Genomic DNA, 19,646 nt, shown 5'->3' with positions numbered 1-19,646 from the left:
CACTCGACTTGGGTTTCAAGTGTGCCATATTACATTGTTCTCCTTTATTTCTTCGCTTGACCTTTGGCGGGGTGAAAAGAGATGTAATCAGATCGTCCAAAAGAAACGCACTCGTATGAATTATTGAAACTCCGCAAACGAAGCCGCGGGGGCATTTTTTTTCACTTAAACCGCGCCGCGTCGTTAAACAAAGTGCCGAAACCCGATCATTTATAATGCCATGAAAGCGTGATTCCTCTGGCAAATAAAGACATTTTTCGACTTGTTTAACCAATGGCCATACCCGCAGTGGCATAAGCTCGCTCGCGGTGTTTTTACTACCTCTTTATTTGTCAAAGCTGATTCAATGATCGTATCGGCACGCAGTGGGAGGGGGCGCTGCACACAAACACAGGAACGACGTGCAGCGCTCGGCCGCGACCGCGAATCCCATTTTATATCGCGTTACAAATACCGGCAGCAGCAGAGAGCTCCGGCCTCGAATTAGCGCCAATTTGTGCAGGGCGCGCACAGTTTACCGCCGTTACTGCTGCGTCGTGGCTCCGCGATTCAATACATCGAACCTTCCGCCAAATTTCACGTCGACAAATAATGCCGGGGCTCGGCTCCTCTCTCTCTCCCTCTCTCTCTCTCTCTCTCTCTCTCTCTCTCTCTCTCTCTCGCTGTGTACGTGCCAGCACCTGCGCTCGCGTGTCTGTGTGTGTGCAGTTTGACAGAAGTTGACATTGCGGCCCCCAAAATTACAGCTACTGAATTGCGTCGAATGTTTGCGAATTAAAATTGCTAATTAATTTTCTTCGCGTGATACTGTTAATCCAAGTCAATTTTCCGAAAAATCAGAGAAAAACAGAGGGAGGGAGAGAGGAGAGAGCGAATGCAATTTTCGCTCAATCGTTTGCGGACGCGGCTCCGATGCGGGTTTTCCGTAATCACAGACTTGTTTTTCGCTTCCCTTTTACCGCACTCTCTGTGTGTAACCGCACGCCGAAAAAACAATGTAGCAGCCGCTACGTACCTAATTGCGTTATTGTAGACACAGCCGAAAATATTTTGCCGAACTATATGTTGTAGTAGTGCCGCGTATGAATACTAATTCACACATTGTGTGCGCAGCCTGCACAGTTATTCGCGGCGCACAAAGGACCGCGAGAGAATCTAGCGCAAGTAGAACCGGTAACTAGTTAAGCGCATCCCCCTGGAAATGGGTATCATTCTCTAGCGCGGGCGATGCCAATTATAGAATCAAACCGAGAGACGAGCAGCGCCGCTGTACATAATACACGCTGATAATCGTGCCTCTCCCCCGACAAAGAGCGAAACGGGAACGGGAATAGGAAGAGGAGGCCAGTACACGGAGCTATAGCGCAGTCCGAGAATATTGCATAGAGGAAGTACACAAACGAGAGGAGCAAAGCGGGGAAACGTTGCGCCAGAGATGGAAACGAGGCGAACTGTTGATGGACAGGAGCTGGCGCTGTACGACGACACAGACGGACTCTGTGGAGAGGACAAGCCTGGAAAGACCGTTGCGTAATCACGTTGAACCGATATTACGTCGAAGCCTCGACGAGATAGATCCCCTCGTCGTCGTAGTTAGCAGCCTCTCGCCGTCGAATCCGAATGCAACGGCCGATCCGAGCTATGCTCATTCGCGCGGACCGATGCAGCAGCAGCAGCAGCGCCGTCGCTTCCCGATCACGAGAATCGCATTAGCCGAATCTACATCCGACCGCGCGCGCTACTCTCAGGATCTGATCAGCAGCTTGTGTATGGACGTATGCGTGCGGATGTGTCCGGCAGTCTCTTTGCACTTGTATGGACGTTTCAGGCCGTGAGCTGCTGCACGCTGTGCATCTATCTCGGGATATCTTGCCAGATTGACTACGCCCGGATTTCGAGTCGACGCTGGATTCTGTATACGCGGCTTTAGTTTCCGTGTACCGAGTGCACTCAGCTTATTTTTTTATTTGGTTCTATTAATTCCGCGTTACACGATGTTTCTTTTAACGTGATTGGCCTGCTCTCAAGAGATTCAAAGTGAATTTAATTCACTGCTCTCTCTCTTTGGATAGCATGTCTTCTCGGAAATCATTTCCACGGGATTTCTGATACAGTAATTTCGCTACGTGAACTGCAAGCATGATAAATGTAGCCTCGCGTGCTACGCAGCTAAGCCAACCTCGCCTTTTCCTAATTCAATTAGCTGCCGCGGTTGCGGAGGATATCAAAGAATCTCAATCCATTCAGTTCCACTTAAACGTGTCCTTCGCAGGTCAGCGCATTTATCACGTGAAATAGCGTTCACTTATTTGTTAATGTTTCGCTTCTCATACCTCCCGCGCGAAAGCGACAAAAGGCAGACACTCGACTGCGCAGCTATATAATCGTCATTATATAAAAAGCCATTGGTTATACGCGCCGGATGTATCCCTCGCATTTAAAAGTGCAACCGTCGAACGCATCGCTCGCGTATGTGCACCCGTCTGGATTATCTATATAGTTGGGAAGTATCGAGGCGCAAATGGCAAATCGGATCATCGAATAATATCGGGCCTCGCGCCGGCGCGGTTCGATGGTCCGTGGCACTTAACATCGCGGTGACGGGCCATACGGCACGGGTAATCCCCTCGGTAAGCCTTTAAAATAATCGGCGCTTCCGATTGAGACCGGACGATCGAAACTGCCACCGCGGACTCTCTGTAATCGGGCGCATCGCATAACGTTGCGCATTTTTTCTTCGTCTGTATGTATATAGCTCTATATACTGTTGTACGTATACGCGCGCCGCTATCGTCCGGCTAATCGCTTTAACAAACGCTTCGCTTATAATGCGATCGCATCGCGGAGCGCTCGGCTGTGTACTTTGATACGGCTGCTGCCGCGGCTGCTCTTTCTTTCGCTTTCCGGCAAATTGGAAAACGTTAAATTGGCCCCCGGGTATACACGTCCGACCGCAATCTGACGTTTTATTGCACCGGCTCTTGCCGAGCTATACGCGTATGGGACTGAGCGACGGATATTTGTTTGCAACGCGGTTTTATATGGGGGCGAGTATAATTGATTTTTGACCGGCTTGGTTTCGCGTAGAGTGATTATGTCTGGCTGCAGCTTGTATTTTCTACTGACATCCCTTTTCATGCACACATAATAATTGCCAATGAAAAAAGCACTAAATAATATCGTCTCCTCGGCTTGTTTAAGTGCCTGCGTCGAGGTGCTTCTGGCGGCAGGGGTGTACGTCAACACCCGAACATCAGCCGGCACGGCCATGCACGAGGCCGCGCTCTGCGGCAAGATGGAAGTCGTGCGAACGCTACTGGATCGCGGAGTCGACCTCGCCATAAAGGACTCCCGACACAACACGGTGCTCGACTTACTTGGACAGTTTCCCGCTCACGTCACACAGGACATAACAGCTGTGATTAAAAGTAAGATGAATAATATTATATTCCACGATAGTTACGGGTAAAGGAACGAGTGAATAATCGATTTGAATTTTTGCTAAGGACACCGATCATCATCCGGAATCGAGAGCGACGCCGACAGTGAAAACCTGCCGCCGATTCCGGTGCATCAAGGTAATGACTCTCTTGGCAGTCCGTACGAGAATGTTCGCCCCGGCGACGAGCTTTCTCCAGCGGAAGGGGCATCGCCGACTCGGTGGCAACTCTATCACAAGCCACGGGACGACGATCGTCGTGTGTCTGCTAACTCTGCGATGTCATTGTAAGTCCTGTTTCTCTCGTTTTTGTTTCTTAAGGTCTTAAAAACGCTTAGGATTTATACTATCATTTGCCAGCTATCTTTATGCGTCTACGATTTGTCGATGCTTTTTATAGAAACGTTATTTTTCTTACAGATATCTATAGGTTTGCCTATTGTTTTTCATATATTTAGGATACAAAATGCGATCGTTTCTTTTATTATTAATATTCTAGCAATAATCTGCTTTTTACGAGCAGTCATTTTACAAATCATCATTAATACAAAAGAAGCTTATTTACTTTCTGCACATTAGCCTATTTTTGGCAAGCTTTTATATTTTTCATGAAACTCACGTATTTGCCAATCAATTTTAAAACGATTTGCAATGTATTTATGGATTACCGCGCATGTCCAACATCTGCTTATCATATAATATACAAATCATCAAGTATACCTCATACCACAAAATACACTATATACATATTTTACAATTAGGACTAATCGTTTACCTTACAGCTAACCCATCTCATTATTCGATAAGGAGCTGCAGCGCTTATCAACCCTAAACGCACACGTACATACACACACGCGAGCATCAATTGGTTTCTCGGGGTTAAATTACCCGTAGGTCCATTTGCAAAAACCGAATTTTCGCTTTAAAATCCCCGAGGCAGCCGCGCGAAAAGAAGCGGTAACAGCAGCAGCACACATTCATTTTAGGAGGAAGCGAGCCTCCTCCCTCGGCGATTTTAATCTCAATCTTTCTCGGGGAGATTTTCGTCCTCTTCCTCCTACCTCCGTCCCTCTATCTCACTCTACTACTGCTACTGCCATTACGCGGGAGCCGCGGAATCAGCTCGAGCGTGAGCTTGCTCGCTTGCCGCGTCGCTGGCGCCAGGGCCGTTCGTCTTTTTCGAAAAAAGCTCGGGAACGTCGGGCGAGGAAAAAGGAAGGGCGCTGCTGCGGAGGGAGAGTGGAAATTCCGAGCTTTCTCTCTCTCTCTCTCTCTCTCTCTCTCTCTCTCTCTCTCTCGCGTCTAGTAATATTTCACGGGTTTCGCAATTTTTTGTATATATCACGGACGTTATTCTTTGTGCGTAAATATGTAGCTGCTTTCATTAAAATGATTACTTTTTTTGCTCTACTCTTGACGTGGTTGGAAATGAAAATTTTTTGAAAGCTCGCTTCGAACGCTTTACTCTAATATTCTTTACTTAAACTCTCGTCGTATATAAGAACAATGTATCTAGCGTTTAAACTATAAGATGTAAACCTATAAGATCGCGTGAAAGCTGCATAGCTTAACCATGACATCCTTTTCAGGCATCGGTATAATGGTTGTCGTTCAAAAGTTACGAACCAAAAGCTATCAAATTTTCAAGTGAGCTTCTCACTTAATTTAGCCAAAAAAGCTCGAGGTGAGTACACCACAAGATAAAAGCACACCTATACGCGTGTAGGTAATGCAGCTCGGTCCTGTACATCTCGTTCCAGCTATATGAACATCAGCAGCAGCAGTAGTATATGGTAGCGCACATATGACGCTCTGCGGTACAGAGAGGCGTGCACAGCCGCGCGCCGGCGCTTTAATATAGGACAGATGCGAGCAAACAAAAGCTCTCCACTGCTCTGCAGAGATGGCGTGTGTGCATGTGTGTGTGGGTGTGTGTGGACCGACGAGTGAATATAAGCGAGACTGAAAGGAGGCCTCCGGAGCTCCAGCAGTACTTGCTTGTAGCCCCAGCGCGTTAAGCACCGCTTGGCTTGCTTCAATTTTCCTGATGTAGGCAGCCGATGCTGCCCTACGCTCTCTTGCTCGTGTTCTGCTTGGCCCGAGGCTAACGCTGTGCTCGAATCGCGCGGCTGCGAAATAGCGCGTACTGCCTGAAAGCTGGTTAAGGGCTACTGTACCGCTGCGACCGCTGCTGATGCTGGAGTTGCGGGGGATTAACCTTCGAGTCCGTTGCTCGAGGGACTTATGACTGGCGTCGTCGTTCGGTGCTTTATCAACTCGCCTGTGCCATGAGCTTGCAGCGCGAGGTTGTGTTTCTTAAGTGTGCTTTCAGGTAACGACTCATTGCACCATTATATCGACATCAGCGTCGTCGCAAGCTCGACGCGTGAGACGGAAAGTATAGGCGGTTCGTGCTCGGCCTCGTTCCAGTAGTCGATGTACGCGAGTTATAATTATAACGCGTCGATTCTGTATTATTAACGCGTATGAGCGAAATGAATTTGTTGAAATAATCCCGTGGAATAATTCAGAACAGGTGTAAAGCTCGGAAGAGGTTACGGAGCTACGAGAGGCCAGGGCTCGCTTGTTTGAACGGGAGGAGAGGAGGAGAGAGAAAGAGACGTCGCGACCCCCGGAGCCACCGCACGAGATGAATTCATCACGTTAAACAATGTAAATGTTAGCCCGTTTCTCCGTCTCTCTCTCTCTCTCTCTCTCTCTCTCTCTCTCTCTCTCTCTCTCTCTCTCTCCCGGCGCATAAAACTAATAATACAGCTACTCTCGTCTCGAAGCGGCTCCGCAACTTTCTAGCTGACCTTTCTCCCGTGTATATACACTTATATACCCATCACTCCTGCTTTCGGGTTTCTCTTTGTTTCGCCTTATTTCGTTTTTAGTTGGCTCAACCGTCTGTTCGTCCTCGTTTCGTTGCTTCGCGCTTTCCGCGATTTCCCACTATTGCGCGAGTTGTGCTTTTAGCGACTTTTCCCTCTACTCCATTTCGTTTCTTTATTCAATTAGTATAGTTTGGTGCTCCCATTGCGCGCAAGACAAAGTTCACGAAAAGTTTTTCAAATCTAACGACGAACGGAGTGAAAAATAAACGGCGAAATATGGCACAAATACGACATTTTCATGTAGCGCATATTGTATCATCATCATCATCATAATGGCATCATGCTCCGCAGCATAATCATCATATACCAAAGTCATCATCGATGTTATACATTGGCGAGTCTCAAGCTTGTTCGGCTTCTTGGTCGTATTGTATTGAATATGTTATCGGCATGTGTGCGCAGCAGCAGCAAGATTTATAAAATTAAAAAAAAAAATGAAAAAGAACACGATGAATAACGAGAATTGTCCTGATGAAAAATTGGGCGTTTCAGCGAAGACGAGCTGTACGGGGAACCGATGGACGGAGCATGGAGGCACCTCCAGCTGACCGAGGACTCTGACCCCAGCTCCGTCTTCGACAGCGTCTTTATGTCCATGTCCGACACATTGAACTCGATAAACACCCTTGCAAGCTCAGACCAAACACCCGAAGACAGACCACTTAACACTAACCTGATCACAACACCGTCACGAGACACTCCACGGTATGCCATGTGTACCGAGTCGCATGCCTCTTGTCATATCTCTCCTCTCGCTCTCACTTATAATTGTATGATATGATTAACTTGATTTATTTTATAGAACGTTTTTAGAACTCCCGCAATTTCTTATTTTACGTTCGTTTGTTTGGCCTTGAAGCTCTCATGTCTCGATTACCAGCTCAATCATCCCTTACGCATTCCCGATTTTTCTGAAAATTTTGTTTATCTTCTATGAATTTAGCGACTAGATTAGTTTTGAATATAGAAGAGTAGTCGAAGGTGGTTCACCAAAAAAGCTACTTTGTTTCTCGCATTGATCCACGTGGTGAACAAGGGTACAATTGCGTTGACTAAGTATATGAAAAGGTGGACCATCGATCGAACCTAGAATAGTCAGACTAGCTGAAATGCAACTCATGATATATAAAACACCACAGAAACAAGTAAATAAAATATAAAACATTTCTGCAAAACCGAGGTAAGAAAGATCTAGCTCGAAAATCATAAAGACACTGAGAATCGTTGTAACAACTATATACACTCATAACAAAGCTCATCGCGGCAAGCGAAGCAGACTAACCTTGACGACACTCGTGTGTGCGTTGTTGTTGGCACGCAGGGGCTCGGACAGCGGACTCTATCAGACACCGCCGGTGCCGCGAGCGCTCGCCGAGGGCTACAACTCAGAGGACCAACTGTCGCTGACGCTGCCGGCTGGTTGTTACGGAGGTCGCGAGTCCGATCAGCTGAGCGTCTCCTCGTCGTCGAGCATCGGTGGGCCCAGTCCACGAGAGAGACGCTGTCCTACGGGAGAGTCATCATCGTCCGGACCTGGAATCTATCTGCCCATGGCGCCGCTTTCGAGCTCGCTTCACAGTCCGGCGTCCAGTAGCAAGGTTTCGGTGAGAATGCTCTCTTTTACTTTTTTTTTTCGTTTATTGCGTCCCGCTGTTGATGAGTACATGGAAAATAAAAAGCGCAACCATGATTGAATTTAATTTAATAATTGAATGTGACTTGAATATACACAAATTTCGTCAATTATGTAATTTAATTACGTAAAGTTGGTATAACCTCGTGCGGTATTATATTATATTTGTTGTGTAGCTATACTCTCCGACTACGTTCCTCAATCAATACACCTATTGTCGTAGATACTACAGTCGATGAGAGTCGAGAATATCTTGCTTTTTTCGCACAGTCGGTGCTTTGTTCTCCCATCAATGCCAGCGACATGCATTATGATATTAACACTGCGTAAATAATATAACTAGCTAACAGCTGAACTAATTCCGGAAAAATCTTGTGTATAATACGAAGCACGACTTGCACCGTATCCTCATCAAAAATTCTCTCATACTTATGCACAGAACGGCGGTCTTCCGTCGACTTTGCAGCCAACGCCACCGAAGAAGCCGCCGCGTCGCAACCTCTCGGTCTCCCCGACGCACCTTCAGACCCAGATGTCCTTGTCAGCGGACTGCCACGTCGGGCCCAGCAACTACGAGTACTTGTTCCTGGCCCGCAGCGGCGGTGCCCACAGCCAGATCGACCTCGACCAGATCCAAGCCCGTCGCGAGCAGCTGCGCCACGTGACCCGGAGCGTCGACCAGTACGTCGACATGAAGTCTCGCTTTGACCAGCACCAGCAGCAGGACGGCAAGGGCAGCGACGTCGAGCCCGTGGCCATAATGGGGGAGCGCCAGATGCGGATGACCAACCCGCGCAGGAAGCTCAGGCGACACGCGTACGAGCGCTCGGCCTACGAGAACTACGAGATGGACAGTAGTCCCGGCGCCGACAAGTCGCCCTGCAGCGACGGCCACGAGCGCACCTTCGTCTCCAACGCCTTCCTCACGCTCAAGTCTTCCCAGGAGAGTCTGCTGGACGACAGCAAGGAACCGGCGGGCGAAGCCACCGATAAGAGACTCAAGCGTGTGCAGATGATGCTGCCCACAAGCCCGACGCACTACGTGCAACCGCCGACTCCGGACCACCCGCCGCCGTCGGCGCTGCAAGCTGAAAAGTCCATCCACGAACGCATTCGTCCATTAAGCCAGGTCAGTTCATACTTTGTTCTTCGCGGAGAATCGCGCGCTAAAGACGAAAAATTCTTTGATCTCATATTATATTCACTTCAGAACTAACGAGCGCGCGCAGTGTTCTCGGTAAACGATTCCAATAATCTCAGCCTCTCAATTAAAATATAGAAAAAGGCGCGAACAAAGGGAAGCACAGAGATTTTCGGGATTCCAAGAAAGCACATCTCCCGCAACTCTCGACGGCTCACACGAGCATTCCAGAGAAGGGCATCAGCTTGCCGCGTTTAATATACAATTCGCCGTTTGATCTCTGACGTGATTTACGACAAGGATCTTCTCTCTCTCTCTCTCTCTCTCTCTCTCTCTCTCTCTCTCTCTTCGTCAGTGCAGTGCCGTTTGCCAGGCACGCGCGCATACAGCATCCGTAATCCCTGTGATCGCTCTCCTGTGATACGACTGACTCGCCGAGCGCGTTCACTTCAGTTCCATCTCTTAAGGGTACATCACCCGCGCTTCGGAGCTCTTTATGTTATACGTGTGTAAGTACGAACACACACGTGCGCGCGGTAAAGACTCGCGCGCAAACCCTTAACGTCCTTGCGACTACTACTCATACACATGCGAGGTATGTTACTCTTTGCTGTCTTCGCGACGACTGGCGCCGTATAGCTGGCGTCTTTCGCGTTTGACGCGAAGGCACGCCTGACGAGCTCTTCTCGCTCCGGTTCGCAGCCGCGATTTTCCCTCTTCGACGAGCTTGCGGTGAGACGCGAAAGATCCTCGCCTCCTATCCACTGCTGCCTGCGTCTTTGACTACTGCTTCTGCTGCTGCTAAAAGAGAAAGAAAGAAAGAGAGAGAGAGAGAGAGAGAGAGAGAGAGAGAGAGAGAGAGAGAGAGAGAGAGTGAGATTCCTGTCAAGCCTTTGACGGCATAGCTAACGGCGAACGCTGTCTTTGCGACTCTTGCCTCTATCTCTTCCCCGGGTGCTGCTTTCCCCGACTGTGCGAGTTTTTAACGCTTGCTGTACGTATGTGGTTTGAATATTTCAAAATCCGAAACTCGCGCTATAACATCACACGAGCTTGCGGTGTGCAAAGGTGCTATAATACATCTCGCAATTATCTTTCGGCCCCCTGCGTCTTCTCCTCAAGACGCGAGCAACATACAAGCACGCGCGTGGCGAAAAACGCGCGCGAGAACCGCTCTCGGCTTTTCCGCGCGCGCTAGAGTCAGCCGAGCGGCAGACTACTGCAAGACGAGCTTTGAATAATGAAGCTTTCCCGCGCGGTGTACGTCTGTCCCGCGAGAGCACAAAGTTAACCCGCTACACGCTGACGTGCGATGCGATGCTCTTTGCCGAATTTCCCCGAGAAAATCATGAAGTGGTGTGGTAGTGCTCGCGAATCGCCAGCCAACTGCGAACAATGAGCGTTGATGGGTAGAGAGAGAGAGAGAGAGAGAGAGAGAGAGAGAGAGAGAGAGAGAGAGAGAGAGAGAGAGAGACTTGCGGATGTAAGCGGTCTTTAGTTCGAAACTCGGAGAGATGTGTTGTGCTTTTACTTTGATTCCATGTAGAGTTGGTTATTCAGAAAGTTTTATATCGCATGCAAATCAGGCATATTCAATACCGCGTGAATAACGATCGCGCTGCAGTACATAGATGACTCAGAGTGCCGCGAAGCGAAATCAGGCGCGTGACGCAATTGTGTTTTGTCGGCAGGTATACAAGCGGCGCTCGCGCGACATGGAAACGGAAACGGAGGAGGAGCTGCTGCAGTTTCCGGCTGGAGGATCCCTCGACGCGTCGAGCGGCTCGCTATCATCGGTCTCACTCTCCGACAAGAGCATGTCGACGGACAACGTCGAAGAATACTTCGGCGACGTGCCCTTCGCAGGTAAACAGCAACCGCAACAACACACGCTTGGCTGCACCGCATGACGCTTTCTTCTGCCCTCGTGTACTGATTGCATTTTCGTTGTGTTACGTTTTTGTTGTCAGCGATTTGCCTGAGCGCGCGCGCGGCCACCGCGTAATAACGATCGGCGGTGGCGACGAGCGCGACGTACTGAGTAAATCGCGCGGGCTTGCAACATTATATTATATCTATACCCTCTGGTGCGATGATGCCGCAGCGACGCCGCGTGCGATTGTCGATATTTTGTGTCTGTATACTTATTGCTACATATATTGTCACCATACATATTATTAGCACTGTATTGATTCGCGTTCGCCCTGGTAGAAAATTAACGGTTGAAATTCGTTAAAAAGTTAAGTTTAATTGGCCAGTTTTATCAAATTTTAATGTAAAAAAATTAATTAAAATATTACTAATATTTTAGTGATGCGTATTTATAATATCACATCAGTATTATTATTAAGTTAAAAATTGTTTTTCCCTTTTTTTGGCATTAAAACGTATATATGTCTTATTACGAATATTTGGATTTTTTACGATTGTAACGTATTTTTCTACAATTTTTGGATTGTAACAGTCATTTGACAAATTTCAAGCAAAAGTTTCGTTTTATCATGAGTTAATGCGTCATATCTATGCATTTATAACGATTAAACGCTTATTTAGTTAAATCGTTAACCACAATTTAGCTTATTAACCGTTAACATTTCTACCAGGGCGGTGCGACACTGATTTCCTGTAACGAGGACTCGATGCTGTATACACTTTTAGATGTGCACTCTGCAACCGTCGAGACTGTTGCTTCTGAATTATTTACAAATGAGAATTCGCGTCTGGTATAAAAGTTACCTAATTTTACATTTTGGAGTTATCCAGCACAATTTTTTATACTTTTTGCCAAACTTTCTCTGCTACATTACTTTACGTGCCAAGGATCCCGATGGTTCTCCTTCACAATGCGATTTTAGTTCGAGCCTATGAAAATACAATGTCGTAGAATCACTCTATAATAAGACTGGATGGTAACGTTGAACCTATAGCATATTGTCGTAACAATGTATTCAGATCTGCGCCTACAATTACACGAGTGTTCAAAATTTTCCGCTCCTCAGAAATCGGCAGATCGCCCAATGGTACAAGCGAGCTCAGAGCTGATTTAACGCGGTATCGCACAAAGCCAATCAAAGCGGTCATAGTTCGCGATTCGTTGGCCTCCGATCCTCTGGCTCCGCTGGACAAGTCAACGTTTGACGGTCATTTATCTTCCGGCGCGAGCACGTCGTCTCCGAAATTCGGGACAGAAGAAGCGAACGAGCTCGGGGAAATCGAATTACGTAACGCGGTTAATCGGCGGAGCAAGCCGATCCATTTATTTCAAGCGTTATATACTCGCGAGAAAGGCGAGGAAAATCCGAAGGGAGAGAGGGGGAGAGGGAGGGAACGAAAAGCTCGCGGCGCTCTTTTCCCTTAACCGCGGGCGCGCGCGCGCGCGCGAGACGTGCCGAGCAAGCAGAAAGCCCTTGATTCGAGGCGGTAGATCGAACGCTACTCGGACTGGCGCACTTTGCATTTTCCAGAGGGAAAGAGAGAGAGAGAGAGAGAGAGAGAGAGAGAGAGAGAGAGAGAGAGAGAGCCTCGCGTACATGAAAAGTCGAGCACGTAGCGGAGCCCACCTCCGCGCGCGCGCTTTCGACCGCGGAGAATATTAAAACGCATGCTGCAGCTCGCTCGATCGATCGGCTTTTATTATCCTAGCCATGAAGGCCTGTACATTTTTTGCCACGTCGTTTTCGCGCGATGTTTGATGTGCCGCTGAAGAACATTATACCCGGTAATCAGTGTATGGATGTTGTTGGTGGAAAATAGAGATTTATTTTGTGTCGTAGTCGTATACCCAATTCTTTTGTCTAATATATAGAATTTACATTGAAATTAACGTATCAAATGTTAATCGTGAATCAATATTTTTTTAAATTATCTATAAAGAAATTGAAAAGGTTCATATGGTTTAATCTATAAGTATACTGTATTTGAATAAATCTCTATGCCCATAACAATATTAACGGATTTGAGATCGCAAGATCAAACCTTTAAGTTCTATGAACGCATTTTTTCAAAGTAGTTCGTGCTACTTTATCGTTTTATGACATAAATAATCTGTGATTCTTTAATAAGTATACATACAATAACTTGCCGTATTTTGCGTTTATAAACTTTTATTCAGAATTTGTCTTTCTGAATCGATTTGGAAAATGTATATCTGTCCGATAACAAATCCAAATATAACTTGTGTTGACCACGTACTAAAATGAATTACTGTGTGATTTCCGGATTGTATCTAAAAACTAATAGAGAATATCGAAATTAATGGTTACTAATTAATATAGATATATATTAAGCGTCTAATTAAATACATACAACTGACATTTATCGAATAGCTTATAGATATAGTGTAGATACCTTAAACTCTAGTATTATATGTAAATTATAAATAGATATAGATACAAAGGTGAATAGTATATTCGATGTATAATGAAACGCAAAAACTACTATTTCAATTTAGTTCAAAAACATTATTTTTTATAGCGTATAGTAGATACTTACGTGGAGAAACATTAGTTTAAAAAATTTAATAAGGCATAGTAGACATTAGGCATTGCTTATATTCAAAATATAAGAATAACTGCTTGACGTTTAATCCATGGCAATTTATATAACTGATTTCAATTTTTAAATGCTGTATACTCGCGAATTATGCGACTGCTTGAACAGTTCTCTGTATCAGCGTTATTGTCTATCGCTAGAAACTGATTACATGAATAATTTTTGTTTAGGAATTGAAGTCAATCATGAAAAATATTGATTTTTATGGTTTTTATTTACTGCACTTATATTATTTAATGCACTTAATATGCATTATAAAACACTGTTTATTATAAAAGATTTTATTTTGTTATGTTTTTACTTTGTTATTATTAAAGTTATAGCTGATCCACCCATACAATATATATAGCTATTTGCAATAGCCTTGTTTATAAACATAAATAAACATATTTTAATATACGTTTATTAGTGATCTATATGATATATATTCACGCATATATACAATATTAATATATTTATTTTAATGTTTTAGAAATTATAGTGCATAAAATATATATATATATATATATATATATATATATATATATATATAATTCATTTATTTACAAATAAATATTATGTTATTATATATACGCAAGTCTCAATTTATTTTACTGCTTTTTATTACCTTTGACGTTTATATATATATATATATATATATATATTAAATATACATATAGTGCAATTTTATTATTATTTATATAATTTTTGCACAGTAGTGATATTCTTATGGTTATTCAATATTTTGATACATATATTAGTTATGCGCTCAATATAAAAATACACGATGAAAGTGTATTTAAAATAAATATAAGTTGCATTTAAACTATGTGCGTTCTGTATCACGTTATATGCTGTCTCAATCGAAGCTTACGCTTTTACAACTTGGTATCACATATATCAAGTTGAGGTGCAGTTTTTTGTTATGCATGCTTTTTAATATAAAAAAAACATAAAAAATAATCAATGAATCTGGGTCTAACACATTTTCGTATGCATTTCCATTTTATTTGATACGATTATGTGATCGAATTTTCAAAATTGTAAAGTTTGGGATATTGGCTACCGTTAATTTTGTATTCGACTTACGAATATATTCATTTATATTACTGTACATATTTTAAAAATAATGAAATAGATGAAAGTACGTATATACTTTCAATGCGCAATACAACTAATTTTTCTGTGTATGCATAACTTTGGATACCAAATTCTATAGCTATAATATTTGTGAATGATATAACAAGCAAAGTTGCTGGGTTTATAATTTATTACTAAAAGCAGCCTATAATAGTTTATTGTAATAATACGCAAGTTTTATGAATAAGTATACGAGATCGGCATGCATTATAAACTACAATCAACAATGGTGAAAGGTATGTAATTATAGATAATATCTAGCCATATATTTCATTCTTTTTTCATCTTTCTTTAATCTGCTTTGATGGTATAATTAACGTTCCTACATGTGGATAAACATGTAGTACAACAATCTTGAATTCTATTTCTCGAGCTTTACGTAAAAAGTTTCGAAAAGAATTGCCAGGGTTTTTGCCCGTCGAGTATATTTAAAAACTCGTGATTTACAAGCTTTCGCCGATCGAGTATTATTCGATCGTCTAAATAAACGTGAATCATTCAAAGAAGATATACAGCACGCGGAGATATAGACTGGTCTGAAAGAGAAACGCACAACAAAACAGATCGAAAGAGCTCCGTCGAAATTCTCTTCGTCTTCTTTTTTTCGCGTATCACTGTGTACGTATACATAATCGTACACCAGAGTCCATCCGTGTGATACAGACTCGCTTGACCGATGACTATGACATCACGGTGGAATGTGTAAACCGTGGGATGTGACTCACGCGAGTGGCCCCGTCTGCTGTATGGACATTATAGTTTCATTTCGTTCGTTTTAAAGATCCGATGTACGGCGAGTTTGCAGCCGGTCCTGGTATTTCGCTCGGATTTGTCTAATTAGTGAATCAGTTAGAATGTCTGCTGCGTATTCCTTATGCAAATCAGTCGTGCTAATTGGCGGATTATGCTACAGCGTGTGGTTCTCTAAAAGTCGCTATCTCGCCAGTTCATCGAAAAACGTGGCTCTTTTGTTCCTTTCTTCTAAGTTATGATATAAATATTGTCAGTTGATGATAATTTTTCCGCTACTTCCATTTCTATAATTACGTCGCATACTCGTCGCGTGTAGAGGCACACCTGCACTGCAGGAATTAAAAATTAAAAATGCACCCGACAAAGTTCTGCCGTTCCATCAAACTTCACGAGCCACAGCGTCTATTTTTCTAGCGAAGCTCGCCGGTACACACAAAACCATAAAACTCGTGCAGCGAGCGGTGCAAAGGCCTTATTATTCATAAAAAAAAGCATCAGCGAGCATCTGGCTTAATTGCAACCTCGGCGCGGCGGCGATAGTTCGGTTCTCACGCGCGCAGTGTGCAAAAAATGAAAAAGTGAGCCGCGGAAAATATGGGAGGAGAGCTCCGCACATGGCTCTGCGCGAACAACAAAAGGCAAAGTTTAAAGGAATGCGCGCGGCGGGGAAAAAAGTGAAAGAGCCGCAACGGTTTCACTGCTGATTATTAGGATGCGCGCGCGCGCGCGCGGAGGGCAGAGAAAACTGGAGCGATCACGCTTCGCCAGCTGGAACGAAAAAAACTCTTCTCGTGTCAGCGGCGCGCGTAGATATATAAATATATATATATATATATATATATATATATATATATATATATTTATATATTTATATATATATATATTCATCATCATCGCGTCGGCGGTGGCGGCTTCGTTTTAATACTGCGGTACTGTGTACGTGTATTACACGCATAGAGAGTGTATACTGTCGGCGCCAATAACGGCCGAGCGTATTATAAATATAGCCGAGGCGATTTCGGCCTCGTTCGCAGAGCTCTCGAACCACTTTGGGCTTCGTCCATGGGGGATTTGAGAAAATATATGCTCAAAGCCGAGTGTGTCCGAACTTGATTTTGGACACTTCGTTGAAATGCATCGTTGGGTCTGGGCGCGGAGGTATCGTCAACGGGAATGCTTGCGGATATCGTGCGTGAAAAAAATTTCGATGAAAGGTTCTGCACGTTTTTATTTCTGTTGGACGCGGCGAGGCGAAGTTTTTATAATTTCGAGTATGATTCATGCGAGACAAAAAATCTTTTCTTGTAACGCAGCGATATGCGCCTATCTGATCATTTCGCGAGTACTTTAAACTCTCACGTTACTGCAAAAACCTCCGTGGAAAACCCAAGAGGAAGAAATAAAAATAACAGCCGGTGAAGTTATTCTTGGGAGCAATCGGTCGTTCGGGCTGATTTCCACAGTCGCAACGCCTAGACGAGTCTCTCTTGCAACGAGAGCCGCGCGTTGATAAGCTACGAGTGACCAGCTTGAAGCGCTTCGGTTGAAATATTTCTTCTTTCGTAACTCATTGTGTGAAACAAGCTATTTTTCGAAGTTATCGAGCCCGCACGCATCAGGTATGCTTGATAATGATGTTTTATTTCGCTGCCTTTGTCATCGTGACTCTCCGGAAGTAGTAGCAGGAGAACCACGTTGTTATGCAAAGCTGAGCCAGCATAAAGCTGTTGGTCCATTAGATAAGAGCAGCGACGCGGTAACCCGAATCGGTGCTTACAACGGAATTTTTCGTATTTTACAGTGCACACCGCGTCGTGAAAAATCCTCTCCAAACATCAAAATTTTTATTCCTCCGATTCAAAAAATGCTCCCAGCGCTTCTTTCACCTGCAGCTCGAGGCACAAGTATACGAGCGAATAAAAAAATCACACGCGCTCCCCTCGAGCCAGCTCATCGAAGATGCACAACAGCCGGTATAAAGGCTCTCGCGCGCGGGTGCGGGTCGTGCCCGCCGCAGGCCCCACCGCGATCCCGAGCCAACGATACGGTCCCACTACTTACCATCTCTCTCGCTCCTATATGGCTCATCTTTCCACTCGCTCGAAAAAAAAGAGACACAGGCAATCGCTCGGCAGCAGCAGCAGCAGCAGCAGCGAAGGAAGAAGAAAGCGAGTCGCTCAGTCCGAGCGCGGGTGGCGAGGCCGCAGCTCTCTGCATATATACGTACACGCGCGCACGCACACGTATAGGCATACGTGCATCACTTGCGCTGCTCGCGTCTTTATTTCGCAGCTTGTCTCCTCGACTCCCTCTCTCTTTCTCTCTCTTTCTACGTCCTCCTCCTCCTCCTCCTCCAATTCCACACCGGCGGCACGGCCCAGCTGCCGGCGCGCGCTATAGCGCTAGTCCGTAAAGTGCCTGCTCTCGAATTAGTCGACTCATTGAACCTTCCTCGGACAGTCAGTAGTGCGCGCGCTCGCGTTTTCCACTTCATATATCTGTATACGTTACACGTCGGTCAGTGTCTTTCGGTTGTTCTGTGCTTATTGTACTACGATAGTGCGTCGATTCCAGCGGTTCTCTAATCCGCTGTGTGTCTGTGTGTGCACTGCTGCCGAGTGAGAATAGCCGTGTGCCTACGTGGTACACCTTGCCGCAGCGAGAGAGATTATTATTATGCTGGTAAGTCGCTGATTTCGCACTTCGCCGAGAGCCGCCTTTCGCCGCATCTATGCGCGGTATGCGCCGTTTAGAAGTATGCGAATATAACAAGAAAGCGTTTCAGGTGTACGATGATACTTGTTGACGATTGCGTCGGCACATGCGCGCTCGCGAGTGTAATCGGGACACCGTATATGTCTACATGTGTGGCTTCACGATAATTCGCTGGAACTCGGTGGAAAGAGATCATGGCTGAATCTCGAGAGTCATCGCTCGCGACTGCTCGCTATAATTCTGTTCTGTACGCGATGAGCGAACAAATAAAGTATTGTTCTCTCGCTCGGGCTTTAATTGCTGCACTCGCTCGTATACGTGTGCGTGTCTGCGAGGTTCGAAAATTCCAGCTTACGAAATCGTTACGAAGATTTATGTGCTAGAGCGGGCCGTGAATGAGCCTGGATAATGTGTAACGGAATACACGTACGAGTGTCGGAGTAGCAGATCTAGTGCCGTTGTGTATCCATAGCGTTAAATAGGCTCGCAGAAGAACGTGACTGATGTGGGAGTGAGATTATGTACATGTGGGAGATGTGTTCTTAGAGCGAGTTGTAATGAATCGAAGCCGCTCGTTGCAGTAAATCATTCGGTGTATATAGAATGATAAAACACGCCAGAGGCCTTTTTGCCGAAATATAGTTAGAAGTGCCAGATGTAATCTTTGTAATTAATGACAGCGAAGTAGCCGCGATAACGAGCGTATAAGAGAGAAAAACTCGTCGCTGGTGGTATCCGACTCCAAGCATTCTTTTAATCGAGGAATGCTCAAGCGGAAATATCTATAGCAAAACAATCCTCTCAAGGCCTCCTCGAATGTTCAACAGCCGCGAATACATCTTCATCGAATTTTTCACGCCGGCGACTTTATCAGAAAAGTCAATCGCGCACTCCTCGAAACAATAATCTCCCACGATAACAATAGTATGAATCAGAGAAAAAACTCTTCCCTGCTGAGTCCACGTATAGCTATATACGCGTACACAACGAACGAACAATAAACAATGGACTCGCGAACGCACGTAAATTTCACGGCTCACCAAACGGAATTTCCTCAACGACGCACATGTGCTCCCGCGGCTCTGAAATCGAGCGCACGCATGGTAATACGAGTCGCACGCCTACATTTTTATCGATGCCGATAACTCTCGACTGGATAAATACTGCGGCGCGCATAGTTACAAAGAAGATGTGCGCTCTCTCAGCTGACGGAGAGAACGTCGACTGCGCAACGCGTTCTCTTTTTCTTTTTTGTTTTCTGCTCGGCGGTAAAAACACAGTAGTGGCGGATCGTCGTCTCGCACTTACGCACCGCGAACGCTTATATTTACTCGGTAAACACTGGTGACGAGTTGTTCTTTATAATATGCGCTTGCGCGTGAAATGTCCGTGACGCGG

General features: G+C 45.2%; 1 protein-coding gene across 4 annotated transcripts in view; it reads left to right on the top strand.

Moving 5' to 3' along the window:
• The window catches only part of LOC100119039, a 57,197-nt gene that overhangs the window by 14,404 nt on the left and 23,147 nt on the right, over window positions 1-19,646 (top strand). Inside the window, exons 6-11 of one of the 4 annotated variants that reach the window (XM_031925802.2) lie at window positions 3,202-3,428; window positions 3,507-3,726; window positions 6,829-7,041; window positions 7,658-7,934; window positions 8,409-9,098; window positions 10,802-10,976. In XM_031925802.2, the coding sequence (XP_031781662.1) occupies window positions 3,202-3,428; window positions 3,507-3,726; window positions 6,829-7,041; window positions 7,658-7,934; window positions 8,409-9,098; window positions 10,802-10,976 (1,802 nt within the window). Of the gene's footprint in view, window positions 1-3,201; window positions 3,429-3,506; window positions 3,727-6,828; window positions 7,042-7,657; window positions 7,941-8,408; window positions 9,099-10,801; window positions 10,977-19,646 lie in introns of all 4 variants that reach the window. The other 3 variants (XM_031925803.2, XM_031925800.2, XM_031925804.2) reach the window with 3 other exon arrangements.

The sequence above is a fragment of the Nasonia vitripennis genome, assembly GCF_009193385.2.
Source record: "Nasonia vitripennis strain AsymCx chromosome 3 unlocalized genomic scaffold, Nvit_psr_1.1 chr3_random0004, whole genome shotgun sequence".
Lineage (NCBI taxonomy): Eukaryota > Metazoa > Arthropoda > Insecta > Hymenoptera > Pteromalidae > Nasonia > Nasonia vitripennis.
Note: the sequence above shows the minus strand (reverse complement) of the source record. Positions and strands in the feature narration are given on the sequence as shown.